This window comes from Rhinolophus ferrumequinum, chromosome 5 (genome assembly GCF_004115265.2).
Source record: "Rhinolophus ferrumequinum isolate MPI-CBG mRhiFer1 chromosome 5, mRhiFer1_v1.p, whole genome shotgun sequence".
Lineage (NCBI taxonomy): Eukaryota > Metazoa > Chordata > Mammalia > Chiroptera > Rhinolophidae > Rhinolophus > Rhinolophus ferrumequinum.
In genome coordinates, this window is record NC_046288.1 from 77,918,247 (window position 1) to 77,940,703 (window position 22,457).

General features: G+C 39.7%; 1 protein-coding gene across 10 annotated transcripts in view; it reads left to right on the plus strand.

Moving 5' to 3' along the window:
- The window catches only part of LDB2 (LIM domain binding 2), a 346,005-nt gene that overhangs the window by 255,251 nt on the left and 68,297 nt on the right, over positions 1 to 22,457 (plus strand). For all 10 annotated transcript variants that reach the window (XM_033106569.1, XM_033106564.1, XM_033106560.1 and 7 more), the window contains exon 3: positions 19,763 to 19,935. In XM_033106569.1, the coding sequence (XP_032962460.1) occupies positions 19,763 to 19,935 (173 nt within the window). The remainder of the gene's footprint in view (positions 1 to 19,762; positions 19,936 to 22,457) is intronic.

The window sequence follows — 22,457 nt, forward strand, 5'->3', positions numbered from 1 at the left end:
CTATTAGCAAAGAATAGAATAGAATAGAATAATAAAATAAAATATAAAGTAAAATGAAATAATCAAGGAAATTTAAAGCTGGGAAATACTGAAATCCAGATCTGTTCCTGCTTTGCTCAAACCCTGTAGCTTGTGTCTGCAGAGTAAAAGCTGAATTCTACAGCTTTTCATTCAAAACTGCCTTACGAAGTTAGCCAATAATTATTCTATTGTTCTTGATACCTTGTTTTTAATCCCTAAGGCTAAAGATTCAAGGGACTCTGGGTATATTAAAACTATCGCCCATAACTTGAGCCACTGTCTCATCCCAGTGATTTTTGACTTGTACCCACTCTGGCTTTTTAAAAAACATGTATCTCGTTCATTTATTCCATTCAGCCAATAGTTATTGAATGTCTCCTATGTACCAGACATCATAGTTTTTGTTTTACTCCTTATTTGTTCCCCTCTGACTATATAATCCAATCTCTGTTTTCTCGGAGTCTAAATAAGCATTTATTGTTGGTTCTCCAACTGGTACCTGGCCTACTCATCTAGAAAACCGAAGTAGCCTTCCCTATCAAAAAGCAAGTTCCATTGTTCCACTGATTATTTCTTGGCTGTATAAAAAAAAAAAAAAAGACTCATGCAAGATGAGGCAGGAGACCCTTTGTGTAGATTTGTTATCCACCTCCCTAGCAGCCATCATCTGTCTTTATTTCAAAGCACCTTCACTTGTACTGTTGAAATATGGTTCTTAATCTAGGAAAAATTCCCACTATAGTAGTTTTGAAAACATCTTTCTAAACTTGCACAATTTATCTAGAAGTATAATTGCTAGGAGAGCTCAAACCCTCTCTAACTTTGCCACTTGTATGACTTGAAGTGGAGGTGATTTTTACCTTCTTATTAACACACATCTTCTGATATCCAGCAGGGCTCATCCAGCCAGCCATCCATCCATCCATCCATTCCAGTATGATGCTCTCCGCTAAGTTTTGTTCTAGACCCCAGGACCGAGACTAAGACTAAGGCAGAGTTCTTGCCTTCAAGGAGCTCGTTTTACAAGATGCACTTGGGGCTACAAAAGTCCCAGGTTGACTAAAGAGTGTGGATATCTAAACCTGGACATTGGGCAGTTGGCTTTTGTCATTGAATCAGTTGTTGTGACATCAGAGACATGCTCCTCTGTCTTGAGTTTAGAACATCATCTAAGTACCCTGGCCTGAGATCTTGTCTCGGTTACTGCTGTAACCACTCGGAAATGCAGTATGCTGCTGTCCACGTGGTAGGTATGTGACAAGCATTTGTGAAATTGAATTGGGTTGAAATTCGTTTACAACCTGCCAGCTATTTGTCAGTGGATTGAGATTTCAGTAAGTGACACCTTTTTTTATCCTGAAGTTCTGAACCAGTTGCGAAATAAGACAAAGAAGATGGCAAATGTAAAAGACACCATCTATAATTGTGGTATAGACAGTTACTGGAGCGCGTGGCTTATATCCATAGGCAAATGGCTTTCCTAGTATTAAGTCCAAGAGCAAGTAGACTTACCCACCCTGTCTCTAGTGTTGCTGGCTCACCCTTAGGGCAGGATCTGTCCTTGGAATCGCTGAGCAGAATGTTTATTCTCAGCAGAGCTTGTATCCCAGTAAAGGAAGAGGACAGGCCTGGACTACAGATGCCTGATTTCTCCTTCTAAACTTTCAACTCTCTGATAAGATTTCATCACTCTTCTCACCTCCTCTCTTTCTGCCATTGGCGTGAATGAAGAGGCAGAGAGAGGTGAGAAGTATCACATCAGTGGGGTTTCCTATACAAGGAAGAATCCTCAAGAGTCTGAAAAAATCTTCTTTGGCAACACCAGGTCTCTGTTGATTTGGAGCTCGCTCCTTACCCATTTCCTGCCTGCCGTCTTCATGTTTGTCTCAAACTGCTCCAGGTGTCCACTTCTGATTCACCTGCGTCTTTTAATTCTAACCACTCAGAACTTCCTTCTTGCCTGATTTCTCTTGCTTTTACCTTCCTCCCAGGGTCATCCCCTTTCCTGGATCCTATCTGCCTGGTAGGGGTCTTAACCCCAGTCAACCTGATCGGCCCTGTCTTCCATCTATTAGAAACCCAACGTGATGGACAAGCACAGTAATTATTTGGCAATGGTGCCAGGCACTCTTTTGAACATTCAAGATATAGAGATGATCTAGATAGATGGGATTCCTTCTCTTAGGGGACTTTTGGACAACCAGGGCCTAGAGAGATGTAGCAGACGATTACATCCCAACCCTGTTAATTCTTTAGTTAGAGAAAGCAATGCATCTGACATTTGCAAGACCCTCCTTCCGTTGGCTACATCTATTAACATATGTGTCTAGAATCCTTTCGGTGGTGTTTAAAGTGCTGATGAAATTGCTATTCATAATGTTTTTATCTGCTGTCTTGATTTTTTTGTTTTTAAATTTTCTCTACCATTAACTTGTCTGGTAAAAGAATGGGAAAAAAAATAACAATAAGGCCTTTCCAAAGTTCTGTTCAGCCAGGGAAAAAAACAACACACACACACACACACACACACACACACACACAAAAAAACAAAAAAAAACAAAGATATCCACCAGCAGCTTGCAAAAACAAGAGGAATTTCTGTGGGTTATAAAACATGTGCTTGACAACTGATATTATCCACTAGCGAGATATTGTTCCCATCTCCACAGCCTGAAATTGTAGGAGTGATCACCCTGGTTATCAATTCACACATGCTCACCATGGCCTGGTGGCCCTGGGAATTTCCTTCTTGGAGGGCTCCAAAGCCCTCATCTCCAGCAAATTCATCACACCAAGTCCCCACTGTAATGAACCTTAGGGAAAGCTCAGCACTCAATTGTATTTTAACATGTTAACTGGAGTGTCGGTAGTCTAGAAATATAAGTTAGGGAGCGTTTGAAAAGAGACTTCACCTTTCAAATCTGTTTCCCCAATTATCTCACCACGTGGCCCCACTGGAGCCTGGGTTTTTTTGAAATTGTAGTGTTTGTCTTCTCAGCAGAAAGGCCACTGGGGCTGCTTCCTGCTTGGTGGTACTGGGTTCCTTTGATCGGAGTCTGCGCCCTGGAGTAGTCAGCGGAGTAAGCCTTGGGGAGTTTCTGGCAGGGTAAAGGTGGCCAGCATATTACCTGGTTGTTGCTAACAGTTAGTGGAAGTTTTTACTTTCGTTTTTGTTTTCTGAGAATCCCATCCATTCTCTAGGTAACTCATCATGGAGGAAATCTGTGAGAACATCTGCAGGCTTTGAGAGAGACTGTACCCCAGTACTCCGTGCCATGGTCATTCTTATCTCTGTTGAACAGAGCAAACTCTGTAACCTACCAAACACACTCCATGTCACATTCATTCAGTAACTATATGTGTGTGTGCGTGGGCACATACGAGTATACCAGAGATGTGTAGGCTCTCAGTAGAATTTGCAGGAGATACACCTAACCAGCTTGTCTTGTGGAAATCAGAGAACCCTGAGAAAGTAGTTCCCAAATTGGGAGCTAAAGAAGAGAAGGAGTTATCCAGAAAAACATAATGAAAGGAGACAGGGTCAGAAAGAATGTCCAGAAGAAGGAAGCCAGAGAGTAAGGGGAGGTTTTTCAAACCGTACCACACTCAGTAACTAAGGGACTCCAGCAAACGGAGACCAGTGTGGTGCTTCCTCCATTTGTAATCTGCCAATTTCATAGAAGAGAGGTTTTCTCTGGCATCCTGATAAGCTTGCATACATTAGTTTCACTTCCTCTTCCTGTGCTTACTTCTTTCCAATAATGGCAACACCAAGAAACCTGAATTTGTGTTTGGACATATTGCAGAATCCAGACCTTAGATCTGGAATCTTCCATGTGATACAACTTTGAGACACGGAATCCCTGACCTCATGCCAGGTGCCACCAGTGGAGTGGATGATTTCACGTTTCCTATGTAGAACCAAAAATGTCCCGAGACAGTGAAACTTCAAACACCTACACACTGACGGTCCATTTCTCCACTGGATGTATCCACTTCTTAATTTTATGTTTGTTCAGGATCCAGCTTACTGAGGTCAGTTAAAGTCAGGAGATGTCGGCTTGATTTAGTAAAATTGGATTCTTTGTCTGCCTTGGGTTTATCTCCTTGGGCTGGGCTGTCATTTGAATTTTATGTTTTTGTCCTTATTTCTTTCGACAATTTTTTTTTTTTTTAACCCCAGGAAGGGTTTTTCAGTGTTTTTCTCTCTCTATCTGTTTGCAAGGAAGGTGTTTGTTTCTATAAAGTGCCTGTCCCGTCTGATCTCCATCATCTTTATGGGCTTGCATTCTGTCACTGCAGCTCATGTCTGGCTGTGGTTTGTTATGTTTTGACAGGAGTTTGTTATAAAGCTGGGGATCACGTCTCTGGCTTTGCCTTTCAAACTTTTCTTCTTTACGGTAGCCATAAACCCATACTGCCAAAGTGTTCACGCTGAGGAGGGGCTGAAATTCTGGAAACAAAAGCCTTGGGAGAAAGGGGGGGAAAAAGAGAGAGGGAGGGAGGAGAGGAGAAAGAGAAGGAGGCAGAGAGAATTTTGAAGAGATGTTATTAACGTAACAAGTTACAAATTAGCAGTCACTCGACTGCAAGCTACAAAAAGAATACTACATAGACTTTTCAAAGATTGGAGACAGTAATAATGGACAGGCAGGGGAAATGTACCTGGATTACCCTGCCCTGCTGTTTTTAATCCTTGGAATCTTGGACAGGTTGGGAACTGCAGCCTGGTCGATGAAGTGAGTCCTGGGTCTGCTAGAAAGGGAGAAAGCACGGTGTGAGGACATGCAGTGCTTTCTCTGAATGTTCTAAGGCAGCCATTTTGCAAGTTCCTTTATGAAAGTGCTTCGAATTACCTTGTTTTCCTGTGTAGATGGTTTGTATGTAGGATGTAGACAAGGTTTGTATGCTCCTTAATGTGGTGTCTACATTTCTGCCTTTGTTCTCACCTTCAGCAAGCAGTTATTGAGTACCTGCTGTATGCAAAGCCCCAGCTCTGCATCCCTAGCTGGTCGAGTCCATGGAGCACTGTTGTTGTGTCCTGAGAGCCTGGCTAGACACTCGGTGTACATTTTCTATTTCAGTTAATCCTCCAGGTCATCTGGAAAGAAAGTAACATCATCCCCATGTAGCTAGCACATGACCAGCCACCTAGGTATATAGTAACGTGTATTGAATGGAGGTGGGGTGGCTGCAGATGAAAAGAACAAGTGGATCTATTCTTGTGCACTGTCGTAAACCGTGGCAGAGTGGGATTGGGCCCTGTTACCTGATTCCACAGCCCGTGTTCTTATTTTATGCTACCCCAGGCCGATTCTTCTCTAACCACCTGGTGAGTAAGAGGAAGAACAACAGCACCGGCTCACCTTAGAGGAAAGCCTGGGGACCTTTTACCTGAGCAGGCAGCCGAGGTCTGCCATCTCTGATTCTGTAGTCCTCGGAAATAGCAAAAGGCGCCATCTCTGGAGCAGAAGATGCGGCAGATCCCCAATGCAGCAGTCACACAGTTGCAGTGCGGCAGTCACACAGCTCCAGTGCGGCAGCCACACAGCTCCAGTGCGACAGTCACACAGCTCCAGTGCGGCAGCCACACAGCTGCAGTGCGGCAGTCACACAGCTCCAGTGCGACAGTCACACAGCTCCAGTGCGGCAGCCACACAGCTGCAGTGCGGCAGTCACACAGCTCCAGTGCGACAGTCACACAGCTCCAGTGCGGCAGTCACACAGCTCCAGTGCGACAGTCACACAGCTCCAGTGCGGCAGTCACACAGCTCCAGTGCGACAGTCACACAGCTCCAGTGCGGCAGTCACACAGCTCCAGTGCGACAGTCACACAGCTCCAGTGCGGCAGTCACACAGCTCCAGTGCGGCAGCCACACAGCTCCAGTGCGACAGTCACACAGCTCCAGTGCGGCAGCCACACAGCTCCAGTGCGACAGTCACACAGCTCCAGTGCGGCAGTCACACAGCTCCAGTGCGGCAGCCACACAGCTGCAGTGCGGCAGTCACACAGCTTCAGTGCGGCACCAAATCATTCCCACCAAACAAGATTTCCTCTGGTGGCCTTGTCTCGCTGACCTACAAGCTTCATTCACTGAGAGGTGTTTGGCCAAGGATTTGTGGTGTCCTGGCCCATCTTCTCACTCTCCTAACACCCTTTCCCCTCACTGCCTCCCCAAACATTAAGTTGATTCTCTCCCAGCACCTCTCTTTGGGAATAGGCCTTTCCTTCTTGCCTTCTTTCCTTCCTTCCACTTGTCCTCCATCTTTCTTCCTTCCTTCCTCCTTCTTCCCCTCCCTCCTTCCTCCCTCCTTTTTTTCTTTATTTCCTTCCTTCCTTCCTTCCTTCCTTCCTTCCTTCCTTCCTTCCTTCCTTGCTTTCTCCCTCCTTCCCTCCCTCTCTCCCTTTCTTCTTTCTTTCTTTTACTTCTTTCCTTCCTTCCTTTCTAGCTATTATTCACTATGTATTGAACACATGCTCAATACCCAGGTGTTTTCTATACCATTTAGTCATTATGTCATGCTAATAATAATAATGGTAAAATAATAAAATAACAATTATCAGTGTATTAATATGCACCGATGCAAAGTCCAGCCCTTCTGCAAACATTTATTAAGTGCCTACTGCATGCTCTACGTTGCCCTTGGTTCTGAGAATATAACCGGGAATAGTTCCTCCATTCTCAGAGCTTGTATTGTTGTGGGAAAACAGATAAAATATATAAATATTACATAATATGAGTAGTGATGAATGTTGTGAAGAAAACTGAATTATGGTGCAAGGATAAAGTTTAACCGGAGCTTAGAGCATTTCATGGATGATTTTAGGCACTCTGTACAACATCCCTATGAGGCTAGCATTGTTCTAATCCTCATTTGACAGATGGAAAACCTGAGGCCAGAATGATTAAGTAACTTGCCCAAGGTCACACAGCTGCTATGGGACAGAGCTGGGATTCAAGCCCAGGTATGGTGGCTCCCAGGTCCAGGCTCTTGAACCCATGGCCCCGTCCTGGGAGGAGGTAAAGCCTGGTGGGGTCTGGAAGGAGCCAGGCCAGGAGGATCCCTGGACCTTCTTATCAGTTCTTCATAGTGACAGAGGAGAAAGAAGGGAGCCAGAGAGAGGCCACAGCCATGTCCATCCAGATGCAGTGAACTTGCTCCCAGTTCATGTGGTCCAGTAGATGTCTGTTGTTCCTCGTCTCCCAATGAGAGCGTCACCTCTCCTCCTGGTGGCAGTCAAGTGCAGACAGAGGCCGGAAATGCCATTTCAGCTTGGGGAATGGAGTGACAGTCCCCTCACTGAAAAGAGATGGGGCAGCTCCGGAGAAGGGGCTCTCAGGTGGTGGGGAAAAGTCAGGGGGTGTTTATGCTGTTCAACCCCTGAGGGACGTGAACAAGTGCGTGCAAGCACTGGTCCAGCTTTTGAGGCGCTCGCAAGTCAGACTCTTTCCAGAAGCCACAGAATGCCCAGAGGCCGCCTCCCCTTTCCTAAACCCTTGGGATTTTCTGAAAATCTGCACATAAAATGTCACAGTCCAACATCTAGTGCCCACACATTTGTATCAAACTCGTGTGGGTGCAGTTGGTTGATTAAGTCCTGCTGTGAGAAAGCCTATGCACCATTTAATTCACTGTCAGAACCCTTGCTCCTTTTCTTGTAGACAGTCTAAGGGTCAGAAGCACAACCCCCAGGGGACTACTGCGGAATGTGAAGCTGACCCTCTTTTACTAGTTCTCATTTCCAAGGATTTCTACTTCCTTGTAAAGTGCCTCTGGAATGCTGACTTGGCATGCAAATGGAGTCTTTCTTTCTTAAGAAGCATGCTTTTGTTTATGGAGTCTGGATGTTTATGAATTGTGCACACAGATACAATAAGGGAGAAGCCCCTTCAAATTAAGTACTTTCAGATGAGATGCTTCTTTTATTTGGAAAACTCAAAATGAACTTCAATCCCAGGACAAAACTTTCAAAATGATCAGTCTGTAATCTTAAATTATCTGAACTAGAGCATTCAGATAGGAAAATTCCAGGAATGGGGCCTCTAAAACTGTATTTTCTTCTTCTTGTGGTTTTGGTTCCCCAGCCCTGAACTGTAAAAGTGTCTTTACCTCTGCGTCTCTCCGTTAGAAACCCGCATGCATGCATAACCAGTTTGAGGTTGGCAGACTGTCTAAATAGACATGCCAAGTCCGCGTTCATCCATTTGCCAAACATCTCTTAAGTAGCTATTTACATCACGAATGTGCTGTGATACTGAAATCATCGAGAAATGTTCTCTGCCTTCAGGGAACTACAGTCACTGAAGGGAAGACAATAAAATTGGCGATTACAGTACAGTGGGGTATGTGGCGTAGTTGGTGCATATACAGAGTGTTATGGGAGTAATGACACGAATTAAGTCTTAGCAGCATCAGGCTCTGTGTAAATACTTTGCCTGCGTGATTTTATTAATACGCATAACTGCCCATTGAATGAGTGACTATTCCATGCCGTTCGACAGATGAAGAAACTGGGGTTGAAAGAGCATTAATCCAGGTCAAAAAGCGAGTCAGTGGCACAACCAGTACATGGGTCTGGAACTTGCAGTGCAGCACCCAAGTTTATAATCACTTTGAGTGCAGAGGAGAGAAGTGGAGAACTCAAAGACAAAGCATGCTGCTCAGCTATTGGGGACGGTGTTGCAGCTGAGATCTGAGGATGCGTGAGACTTGGGATGAAACAAAAGAGGTGGGACTAGGACACCCCAGGCGAAGGTTGCTGTGTGAGCAAAGGTTTTGAAGGACGCAGTGCAGGGAATACTGAGAAAGTGGGGGAGGTTGAGATGGAATTGACAGAGAGTTGTGGGGACAGCCAATTTATTATTTTAATTCTGCAAACCTTTCCTTTGACTTCAAAATCCACTCTGAAGGGTCATGTTTTATTAGCTTCTATTTTAGTGACCACTTAACACCTGAGAGGGGACTTGTTGTATAATGCCCAGCCCTGGGGGCGGGCCCATTTCCCTGTCTGCCTCTCTCTACAGAGAGCAAATCATCTCTACACCATTCTTGGCAATGTTATGGTGCCTGGTTTCCATTAAGTTTGAAATCACACACGTATTTCTGTTTCTCTGGCAACATTTCTCTAACCCAGTTGAATTGTGCTCATATTAAAACACACAATTGAATGGCTTGTGGTGTTCCCCTGGCTTTGAGTTTGAGAAGGCCCAATAAATCATATTGAAATAATTTCATCAGAGTTCTTGAAGTTTGGCACCATTAACAAATCAAGGAATAGAATTTTCTCACTTTTCTAGTGAGGAACAGTTTCTTTTTTTTCTTTTAGTCAAGTGAATGGGTTTTGGGTAAAAAATTTCAGAAAACTGTAAACCATCTGAAAATGTCTAATGTGGATGATTGACTTGGAGTAATACCCACATGAGCAGGGTGTCTGAGATTAATTACTTCACTTTATTGTCTCCATGTAGGTAAAGCTCTGAGTACCTGAGGGCTACACTTTGTGAGGGACCCACTGTATGATCTAAATGATAGAAAATGTAGGACTTGACAGTATTCAGTGTGGTAAAGTTGTAGGTAAAACATACTGTGTTTCCCCAAAAATAAGACCTAACTGGAAAATAAAACCCTAGCATGGTTTTCCAGGATGACATCCCCTGAACATAAGCCCTAATGAGTCTTTTGGAGCAAAAATTAATATAAGACCCTGTCTTATTTTGGGGGAAACACGGTGCTATAGGGGCTGATGAGAGAGTAAATTGGTCACACACTTTAAAGGACGATTACTGGTACCTAGTTAAATAAAATACATTTTTTTCCTTTTTCAGTGACTATCCTGTTGGAAAATATTAAAAACAATCTATACATCCCTCAACATGGGAATGTCTAAATAATGAGTGAAACAGCCATATTCTGGAATGTGAATTAGCCTTAGAGCTCAAAAAAGAAGTGAATTAGCCTTAGAGCTCAAAAATATATTCCTGAGTGAAAAAAGACAAGTCCCATATAGATACAGTTCATATGATAATTTTTATGTAAAACAAAACAAAAGGCACTCACAGAAAATAATCAGTATTTTCTATGGGGATATGTATATGGAGATAAATGTTTAATTTAAAACTCTAAAAGTCTACATAGCATACTGGTAACAAAGGTGTCCTAAAAAAGAATGAAGGCTCTGCCATTGGCGGGTACAGAGTGGTCAGGGGAACATTAGACTTCTTAGTAATTAATTGTATTAGTTAAATAAATAAACCTCAATGTCTAAGTGGCTTAGCACAATAGAAAGGTGTATTTTGCTCCAAAGTCCAAAGGGGTTTCCCAATATGTGGCACCTATCTTCCTGGTGGTAATTCAGGGACCCAGGCTCCTCCCATTTCTTGGTCTTCCGTTCATTGGAGAAGAGGCCTATGGAGTCCCCTGCTGGGTCTTCAGTATCTGGCTGTCAGAGGTCAGAAAAAACATGCCAATTACACATAGAATGATTTTATTCATCATGTCTGAAAGTCGGATTTTTCGTCGTGGTGTCTACTTGGTTGAAAAAGTAAAAACCAAAGAAATGTCCATTCAGCTGTGATTACAACTCCATTACATGGTAGCACCCAACTGAAAAGGAGTTTAGGAGATGAAATCCAGTTCCATGACTAGAAAAAGAAATCAGACCTAGTGAACAATTAGTGAGTCTCTGTGACAGTAATGCATTAATTTTTTGCACACGTACTGCTTATGTAATTTAAAAACTAATAAAAATTAAATTTGAGCATAGAAATTAACCAATATTGGTTGATTTAAAACAAAAAGTGGTCTACTTTATTCCACTATGGCTCCAGGTAGCTATGCAGTTTTATTTCTCTGACCATCAGATTCTTCTATAAAATGAGAGTGTGGAATATAATCATGGACAACTTAATTACATTTATTAAATAATTGTTAGTATTTTGTATAATGTTTTTTCCACCTATGTTAAGTGCTATTCATAATCATTAATCAAGAGCTAATCAGTATTACCATGAGTTGAGATCATTCCTACTCAAATCTTGCTAGAAATGTGTTGTTTTTTTAACAAATTTTTTTAAAATGCAGAACTAGGTAGGGGTGCATTTTGAGATCTTCAGAAACCCATTGGGATTAGAAACCACTATAGGTATCACTGGACTCAACTTGGGTCTTCTCTGGCTCTGTCATTCTAATTTACTACTTAGGATAGAGCCTCATATAGAGCCCTGGTTTCATGGATTTTGTTAAAGGAATTAATGAATTCATAAGTTGAATTTATGAAAAATTTTATACAAAAATGCGTGTGTATGTGTGCACAAAAGAGAGTAATGTTCATACCACATACAAAAATTGTTCAGTGATTGAAAATATATTAAGAGATAGTTTTTTAAAGAAAATTGGAAATTAATAGTTATTGAAAAGGCATTTGATCAAATTAAACATCCATCAGGATAAAAAAGAAAAAAAATCATAAAAAAACAGATTAAAAATTATTTGCTTTTCATTTTATCCATGATAAGTAATATGATATCAAATCAGCATGTAGTACTTCCTTAATCTTGGAGGCATTTTCTAAAATAATATCAGGGAAAGAAAGTCTATAACTTCCCACATTATTTAATCTTTTTTCCCCCCTGGAAGTTCTAGTCTAAACATTGCAACAAGTTGAGAAATTAATGCTATAAATATATTGGAAAGAAGTAAAAAAAAGATCAGTATTTCGTAGTGATAGATTTCTTCATCTAGAAAACTTTTCTATATTTTCTAAAAAACTATTAAAATTAATAAAACATTAATTAAGTGGGTTCCAAATAGAAATATAATTTTAAAACATATTAAGCATAACTGAAATATTCAAGAATTGTCTTAACCAGAAATGTTAGGTATCTATATGAAAAATCTGCAGAATCCTTTTGAGGTAGAAGTAAAGACTTAAACAAATGGACAAACATTTCGTGTTTTTGAACGGGAAGATTGAGCATCTTAAAAATATCAACTCTTTCTTAATAAATTAAATATAATTTAAATCAACCTCTTTCTAATTTTTTTTTTGAATTTGAAAATATTATCTTAAGATCCATCTTGAAAAATAAGTATAGTAGTCGAAATAAAGATAATACAGAGGGCAGAGATAAATCTATCAGATGTGAACTACATTATAAGGTTTGGATAACTAAAAAATATTGCACTGTCATAAAGAGAGTGAGAGAGCTCTATGTAATACGGTAGTTCATCCGGACAAGACCCTCTAAGGTATAAATATATAAGATCTGGTCAAGATAACAGCCCATGGCATGAGAAATGCACCATACTCCCTAACACATGCTGTTTGTTCCCTCAGCCTGGACCACTCTGTTCCCCCTGGTCCTCTGTGCCTGATTGAGGTCTATTCATCCTTTCACTTAGATCTTTCTCTAACTCCTCACTCTTTCCCATTGACCCTGTGCCCTGTTGATGAAGCATCAGTAACTAGAGCATGGACTTATGCTAGAAGTCCTTAAAGGATTTCAGTTTCATACCCAAGGGTGTTGATTCATAGTAAGAGTCCAGCCATGATTGTGGACCTCCCCTGCATAATATTATTGTCAGTATCTTGGAAAAGGGGAAAAGAAATTTTGCCCATCATGAAAATAGTCTGTGGTATGACTGACAGACTTGAGATTCAAAATTATCTAAATATGCCAAAGCACTGGTTGAATGAGATGAAATGAGCCAGGCTTACACGTAAGTTCCTACAACTTGGAACTAGAAATCCATTCATAGATTGCATGGACTCATTTATCCAATATGTATTGGGTCCTTATTGTGTCAAGCAGTGGAGAAACAGATGGAGCGATGGCACACATCTCTCTTGTCCTTAATTAATGAATTAATAGCTCTAAGAATAGCTTGATCAGAAGCTCCCTAAAAGCAGGATGGGGTCTACCTTGGTCATAGTTGTTTCTCCAGCACCTCGTGCAAGGTGATGTGGCTGAAGTATTAGTCAAGTTATTAAAAATGTGGTGGGTAGAAAATGAAAGAAAAAAATATCCAGTAGATTTCTGGGAGGATCAGACAATTTTGTGGAGTTTTGGGACTCTGTTCACAGATGCATAATATACTATTAAAGAAGACTAGACTAGGTTCATCAGAACATATCATTGGCTCAAACCTTCCGATGCCATCTCATTGCACTAAATCAAATGTAGGCCCTTTGCCATGGCCTAGAAAGTGCTACATACTCTGGCTCCACCTCTTTTCCTGAGCTCATCTATCATCTCACTCTGTAACTGTGCTCTTGCCACACTGCCGTCTTTCTCATACTGGGACACACCAAACTCGTTCAATCCAAAGTTGTTCCTGTCTTAAAGCCTTTGCCGTAGGTGGTTTCCGGGCCTGGACCTCTCCACTCCCAGATCTTCACAGGGCCCCGTTCAGTCAGAAATCAGCTCCATCATCACTGCCTCACTCCAGCCTCCAGCCTGGGGAGTCTGAACTAGCCTGCCTTCTCTTGCCACCAAGTTGATTTTCAGTCTCCCCACTTGTCTGCTGTTTATCTCCAGCACCTGGAACAGTGCCCACAGTAGGTACTTAGTAGGCATATAGCAATGAATTAATCTTTGAAATAGCAAAAGAGGTCATCAGAGAGGATATTTCAGTCCAATGCTTTGGTTGAGAAAAGAAGAAATGGTAGGTTAGAATAAAAATAAGGTGAATTTATGAAAGTAAAGTTGGTTTGACTTGCTTTCCCTTCAACAAGACAAATCTGCCTTGAGCTATATCACCCCCATCAAAGTTCAAGCATGTTTTATTTCCATTGTTTTGGCTAATTATGATAATTATTTACCATAAATGAAATCATCAGTAGTGTTTATTTCACTGCAAAGAGCATCTCCATTTACATGTTAGCATAATACATTCATTGATTTCTGAATACAGATAAGTCTAAAATTTAATGAATCTTTATGAATCTTTGTGTTTATTAAGTTCCTCAGTGGTAAAATTTTCTTTTGGATTTCTGAGGTCCCATAGCTTGAGAACAACTACATAAAACGACTTAGATTCAGACAACCAATTTATCTATTATCGTTTTTTACAAAGTGTTTGTTTTTATCATAGTAATCAATTTTATTATAATTAGCTTCGCCAAATTAAAAACAGAAGTGTGTGGCTCTGGTGTTCTCTTTTCAGTGTGGAGGAAAATCATTAGTTAAATAATTGTCAAGTAATAAGAGGTACTAATAAACTTAGTTAGAAACCTTCCTGTTGTTCCACATTTTAATCAGGGTTCTCAACCTCTTTTGTATTTTTGAAGTGAACTGTCTCTGAAAGATAGAAAGTACAGGAGTTTAGAATAGTGTGTCATGATCCCAAGTCAAAGGTCTTAGTATTAGACAATGTTTTTTAAAGGACTTCAAGAACTTTAAAATCTGAACATTAGAATTACAGTTCAGCAAGAGTATTTACAAAGAGATTAGAGTCACACCTAATAAACTATCAGATTTGCAGATTCTCAAGATAAGGAGTAATTGCTGCATTGATTTTCGTGGAAGTATTTGAGTATGCCTGTTTCACCACAACTTCACCAAGTTTATGTTTTAATCTTTTTATGATTATTTTAATTTATGCTTTGATTACTAGTTTGAACACTTCCCCATATGATTATTTTCTACTTGGAATTTCTTTCATGTGAATTACCTATAAACATTCTTAAGCGTTTAAGAAAAGCATTCCATAATGATACAGAGATGCATAGAAGTGAAATGAAATGAAGTGCTCTAAAAAGCAGGTGCATAATAATTTATATCTTCTCAGTGACTAAGAGTTCCCAATGTATACCATTTGTTTTCTAAATGGAGCAAAAATCGGCTAATACCTATAAGGATCCTGTGCATATCCTAACATTACAAGTAACACCTGTAAGAAAAGATGTAAGCTAGATCCTGTCCCCACAGTTCCGTCAGTTTACTTACTCCAATGGTAAGAACTTCTGGGGAGTGGGGGTCAGTGGTTGGGAACAAAACAGAGCAATGAAAAACTTCCCAAGGAACCGGAACTCAGAGCTCAACATCCAAATTAGCTATGAATAAAATTTTAGCTACTTCTGGACTAATGTTTACCTACAAGGTAGACTATCATTTACACATTCTTTATATACATTTCAGGCTCCTGAATAATTTAATCTGCGATTTTCTTTTCTCGTTCATAAATACATAAATAATGCATACCGTATTCCACTCACCGAGCATCACAGAAAATCTTCCTGGGCTCTCTTGCTCACCATACTACCCCCTCCCCAGCTTTTGGAACTTTGACCTAAATGGGTTAGAACAATGGAATCTCTTTTATAATCTACTATAGTCTTAATCTCTCTTCAAAAATATTTGAAAGATGTAATTCTTTTCATGGAAGCACAATGTAGATTTATGTATATCGATATTTAAATTACTTGTAATTCCAAGAATTAAAGTATAAATGCAAAGTGTAAGTCTAACATATGAATGTGACAGTATCAAATGTAAATGAATTCAGATTTTGTGTGACGGATGAGTTAGGAGATCACCGAAGCTAAATCTGAAATGTTCACTGATTTAAAGTCGTTTATATTAGGCTGTGCAGGGTGGTTGCACGATTTAGTGAATTAAAAGGACAGTTTAATCTTCTCAGTGCTTCAAAAATAATACAATTGTACACTGAACTCAGAATTTAGAAGAAGTGGGCAAAGAGTTCAAAATCCCAAGTTCATTTTTTTAACTTTATTATCACATTGTGTTATAGATACTTAGATACTTGTTAACTCTCATGTTAGAAATGTGTTTAAAAGACAGGGGCAAAAATCTATCTCTGTGTTTCTAGCACCTACCAAGGAGCTTTGCACCTACTCTGGGTTCACTGAATGTTTACAGAAGAAATCAATATCCTCAAGCACATGTGTTTTTTTTTTCCAGTTATCTGTCCGACTACATTCACTGTACATTATCTGTATAGTGCGTGTGTGTGTGTGTTTATGTTATGTTTTTAACTATTCTCCCTTGAAGCTCTTTGGCAAAGATATTCTGTGTAGAAGGCAAAAGAGTGGCCCCCCAGAGGTGTCCAGTCCTAATTGCTGATACCTGTGGATATGTTACCTTACATAACCACAAAGAAACTTTGCAGATCTGATTAAATTAAGGATCTTGAGATAGGTGATTATACTGGATTATTTGGGTGGGTCCAGTGCAGTCACAAGGGGCCTTAAAAATGGAAGAGAAGGCAGAAGAAGTGAGAGTGGTGCCCAGTGAAGATTCCGTCACCACTGCTGATTTTGAAAATGGACGAAGGGGCCACAGGTGAGGAATGACGGCAGCCTCTAGATGCTAGAAAAAGCAAGAAAACTGATTCTCCTCTAGAGCCTCTAGAAAGGAATGTAGCCCTACTGACAGCTTGATTTTAGCCCAGCGAGATCCATGTCAGGTTGTCAGAACTATGGATAAGAAGATAAATAGAGTTTAAGCCACTAAGTTTGTGATAGTTTGTTACAGTGACAGTAGAAAACGAATACAGTCTCTGACACACCTTTTTATCCCTTTCAGCTTCTGGCACAGTATGTTGCACAAAGAGAAACTCAGATATCTTTGGCAGATTCTCATTCTCATCACTTCCTCCTTATTTTATATCTGTGTTTGCTACTCCATTCCACACCGGAACAGGACCGCATTCATCAGGATCCCTCTGTTTGCAAATAACAGAAAGCTAATACCAATTGACTCAAACAAAAATTTTTAAAAATTAAAAATTTATAAAAAGAGGTGGGGCAGACACGTCTCACATAAGTGGGACCTCTGAGGGCTGGAGATGAAGGCCCCAATCAGTCTGCAAAGACTCTCTGTCTCTCTGATCTGCTTTCCTCTGTATACAAGCTTCTGTATTTCTACGATTCACATGTTTTTAGTGACAAAACTGCCCTCTTTCTTTCAGGAAAGAATACTAATTTGCCCATGTTTGTAGCCTAGGGGTTTGAAATAGTGCTATGATTATTCATTGCTACATTTAAAAATGCTCCAAAACGTGTTGGCTTAAAATACAAACATTTCTTTTATTTACTCATAGTTCTGGAGTTTGAGCAAAGCATATGGGAGAGAACTCGTCTCTGCTCCATGTGACATCAGCTTCAGGCAGTGCAGTTGGAGCTCAAGGATTCACTTCCAAGATGGCCTCACTCACATACGTTGGTGCTGGCTGTTGGTTGGAAGCTTAGCTGGACTTGTTGGCTGGAAGATGCAGTTCTTCTTCACGGGACTGCTTCCCATGGCTAGGTTGGCTTCTCGCGCTATGGCCTTCTTAGAATAGTTGGACTTTGTATTTAGCAAATGACTCCCCCCCAAACACAAAGTCGAAACTTCTAGTCCTTCTTAAGGTTTAGCTCAAAACTGACACAGGCTCACTTGTGCCACATTCTACTGATTCAGGAAGATCACTGGGCCCAGCCCATATTTGAGGAGAGGACACTACATACACTGGGATGTGACGACCATCATCGTGCTTCACTGAGGCCAGCAGAATAGCGGTGTCCCACAGCGGATAGTGGAGCTTTGTGGGTGATGGTCCAAGACAGGACCATGGGGAAGGGTAGGGGCAGTCCCACCAACAAAAAGGGTTGAAAGCAAACTTCAGGTATCGTGACATCCATTTCCTAGCATGCTAGAAAGTACTCAACGAAGCAAAGTTGCATTTCCCTCAAAGTTCATTTACCATATAGTTTGTACACTTTCTGTAGTTGCAGAGGTAATTAAAAATTTAGGTTTAAAGATAAGGAATCGCAAACTTTTTTCCCATTCAATTTTTCTTATTCTATGAATGAAAATGATAATATATAGCAAACACTACTACAAAGGAATTAGATTGCAGGATTCATGAGGAATAGAGTGTAATGTGGCTAATCCAGTGGTGTTTATTTGCAGTGACCTTTTTCATATGACAGTTCCTTGGATATTGTGGTGAAATATTTGCCACATTTTTATTTTTTGTATTTACTCTCCACAGTTCTGATCCCCAAATGTCATATTATTAGAGCTGTTTTATGGTAGGTAGTTTCAAGTTTGAATATTTGAAATGCATTAAATTAATTTTATCTGTTTAGCAAAGTACAGTAAGTTTTTTCGCATTAACAAAGTTTTCTTTATAACATCAACCATGCATACATTTAAGGATATGGTGGACTCAATTTACTCTTATTTGAATTTTTTATTTAGTGACTGAGTATGCACTATAAGAGATTAGGCAGGATTTAGGAAATGTGTGTATAAGGATAATTTAAGATGGAATTGCCAGAGATCTTGGAATATTTATAACACACTTGTTGATTGATTTTTACTACAGTAAATATAAAGCAATAACAACTATATAAATTATTCAAAGACCAGTCATTCACATCGAGATTCTTTAGAGATTGTTTCAGAAAACAGTTTGGCAGGGTATTCTTTTTATAGTTAATTTTTTTCCTCAAATCCATGTACAAAAAAGATATAGGTCTATTCGAAATAAATTAACATGGATTCTTTTAAAATGAAATTAAATGTTTTAAGACAGTCAAATGAAGACTGCATGATCTTTCCTACTAAAGTTCTCTTTGGTAATGTATTTGTTTTAAATATCATTTTTGTCTTTCAGGAGGTATTATGTAGTGACTGTAAGAGATTTATTAAAAAACCTCAGATCTCTTGATAGTGCTTTAGTACTTTGCTCAAAATCTGCACACAGGCAAAATTCCTAATATTATGAGTTGGGATTTTCAGTGTAAGAGGATTTAAAATCTCTGCTAAAGCAAGGGCTTGTTAGCTGCTTCTAAGTGTCATATATCCGAAAGACCCAGCTACTTACCAATCACTCAAACTAAAATGGGGCAGGCCAGAATACACGGAATGAAAGAGACCAATTTAGACTAAGTGGGAGGTATGAAGTTCTCTTAAAATGGGCCTTTTATTCTGCAAAGATATCCAATCCAAGTCCAGAAGCAGACAGGATCATCAGTATTTACATTTACATAGGCATGGATCTCTTTGTATACGCAGATACGGTTCATTTTTCAAAGGTTTCCATTCATTGAAGCAGCTTGAGACATAGTGTTGGAAACAGTTAGTGTTTGGGTGTTTGCAGATTTGGAGTTAGAGACCCCAGTTATCTACTCACAATTTACATGACTTTGAAACATTCCCAATAACCTTCCTCTTTTTTTGCCCATAATAATCTTTATGGGTCTCAGTTCCCTACACTCTTAGAGTTGTTCTGAAGATCCAATGAGAGAATACCAAAATACTTCACACACTACAGAGCATTACATTATCGAAATTTATATTATTATGACTACCACTGCTAGTAAAACATGGTTAGATAACTGGCCTGTAAACAATCCATTGAAAAATCCAAGCAAGTAGGTTGGATGTGTTTTATTTTGTGAAAATATGTTCACTTAGAGAACGTACATGAAGTCCAAAGTAGTCAATGTGTTTGTCTCCATTCTTTTGAAAATACTAGTCCTTTCATTATTGACTTTCAATGGACACAAAATAGGGAGAGATGGCTGTACAAACTTTTTCTGAATAGTTGGGGATTTTATTTTGTTAACTGTAATCCAGAAGGGTCATGGTTGTTTGTAAAGAGAAATTTGCCTCCTTGTCTCGTTTCTTGAGATGATTTGTACCTGGTTGAGTGTCTGGCGATGCTGTGGGGTGTGTTGGATCAGCTGGATATTGTTATTAATTTTTGTTTCTCTGTGTTTCTCTCCCAGCTATCGGCAGGACCCTCATCCCCCGTTACTTTAGCACTGTATTTGAAGGAGGGGTGACTGACCTGTATTACATTCTCAAACACTCGAAAGAGTCGTACCACAACTCATCCATAACGGTGGACTGTGACCAGTGCGCTATGGTCACCCAACACGGGAAGCCCATGTTTACCAAGGTATGGGGTGATGCGTAATGTGGCTTGTTCTTCTCTGTGTATGGAAGGAGGATCATTAAAAACTTTCTTCTTGAACTTGGAGCTGATTTCTCACATCTTAAACATTTTCAGGGTTGTGAGGTAATCTTTTTTGCTTGTGACGTGGCTAGACTCTTAGTGAATGCTGTTCTAAGTTATGTGCATGTGATATGGAGTATAGTCAAGCATGAGAGAGGCTCAAAACTAAGAGGAAGAGAGGTTTGGCTGCCTGTTAAATTCAGGTTGCTACATGAGAACTTTGGTTTTTGTACAAAAAGTCTTCTACAGCTAAAAGAACATTCTCCCATTGTTAATCGTCAGATTGAGAGATACACTCTGGTTTATCCAAAAACCATTTAGAATCGCAATCATCATCATAATACCATTCGTTACTAAAGAAATTCTATATGTTACTAAAATTAAATACTTTTTAAAGCTAAATTCAATGTGAACAAACAGGGCAGGGGTAAAATCCACCAACCATAAGTCAGCTCACCGTAAGCTTTAAGGAACATACAAAATGTGAATGAAATTATGGAATTTGGAGTTTAAAGATCGTTTCCCTAAATTCTAAGAAGTTCTGTGATTAGTCACTCAGCAAGTAAGCCAGAATTTGGTTGTGAAACAGAGAATAAGAAACGCAGGGGAGGGGAGGATAAGGATCAGATTAATATTTCAGGCAAAATTCAAGACCCTGTGAAGGATTTGAAATGAAAAAGAGAAGAGATAGAGAATCTACCCCTTTCTACCTGTTCTGCACCAATGTCCTTCCCATGCATAGATAATTGACATGGAGTACTCCCTTTAGGCAAAGACCTTTCTGGAACACTACAGACAATCCCTTATGTCTTCTCCCAAGTAGAAAAGCTAATAAGACCAAATATTTAGTCATAGAATCTGGCAAACAGAAGCTTATTTTAATGAACACTGGTTCAATGAATTTTGACTAAGACTCAATGTGAAGTTAATTTGTAATATTAACGATAGCAGCTATCTCTTTTAGTTGGAAACATAAATGACAACCCTCTCTTTATAGTTAAGACAAGTTGAATTATCAGGGTGAAGTACAAAAACCCAATTTATAAAACTGAAGATGTGCACAATATTGCTGAAAGAACAAATAGAAAATGTTTATTATTTAAAGTATTCCTTGATCTTATTGGTACAGATTAATCTCTCTGGTGCCCACAATGATACATAAAATCAAAGGCAAAGGAAATGGTTATATAATGCAAAAACGAATCATCAAATGCAATTGCTTTTATGGTATCCTAACTTTGTCAGGAGACATTTTAAATGTGGGGTAGGAGTTGGACTTTTTCTTTGTTGCTTTTTAACAGTTGAGAGGAAGGTTGTCATTCAGAGACAAAGAACATCTCCACTGTATGCAGAAGTCTGTGCTGGGAAGAGAGTTTTGCTGTGTGGAAAGGAACGATCACTCGCATGACAGTTTAATCTGTCCATGTCACACTTCATTTGGAGATGCAAAACATTTACATAATCTTATATATCAGATGGATACACAATCCATTTCTAGAGATACAAGTCTGAGCACTGCAGAGAAAGCCTTTTCTCTGCTGCTTCATTTTGTTATTGGTGGTGGTGGTGGTGGTGGTAGCGGTTTGTTTGTATGTCAAGGCTTAGTGTTACTTTTAGGTAATTCAGGAACACACAAATTCCAATGCTTTAAGGAAAAAAAAAAAATCCATGGTAATTAAATAATACTTTGCCATAATGAAGTAGCTACTTCCAAAGCCTGTGGCCATTGAAAATAGAAATGCATCTTATAGCCGTCCTTTTATGTATTTCTTCATTATCTTCTCAGGCCAACACTTTTCCATTGCTCTGAGGATATAGTGCTGTCTCTTCAGGCCTGGTTGTGTAAATCAAAAAGAGTCCCATTCTTCCGATGAACTGATAAATTGGGGTTTTTTATTCACATGAAAAAGCTAGGGTTTTCTCTACTGCATTCTTCCTCATTGGGAATGCTCCCCTTCCAGATGGCTGAGTGGTTTGTTCAGGCGTCCCAGGCACTCTCCAGGAAGACCCGCATGTTCTCTTGAACTCAGCTCTCTCAGCCGGAAGCTTCAGTTATTTAGATCACCCATCTGACTCTACACCATGGCAATACAATTTGCCAGCTCTTGTAATGAATATTCCCATACTGTGATGAAAAATATTACTTTCTGGGAAGTATAGCTTGGCTGTGTGGACTTAGTCCAGATGCTAATTATGCACATTTATTTTTAGAAAATTTGAAAGGATTTTCATTTTGCTCCTTCGTGATTATTATACAACCCAAAGAATCTTTCCAATTTTTCTTTTGTACTTATATTAATTAAAAATTACTCATCTTCATGTAAGACAATAATGTGGCTATTTAGTATAAAACAGTGGACTGATGATTTTCTGTATCACAAAGAAAAATAGTGTGGAAGCCGATGTTTTATTTTTAAAGGGGAGCCTACTATTAGTACATGGCATTACTTAGCACATTATGTGGA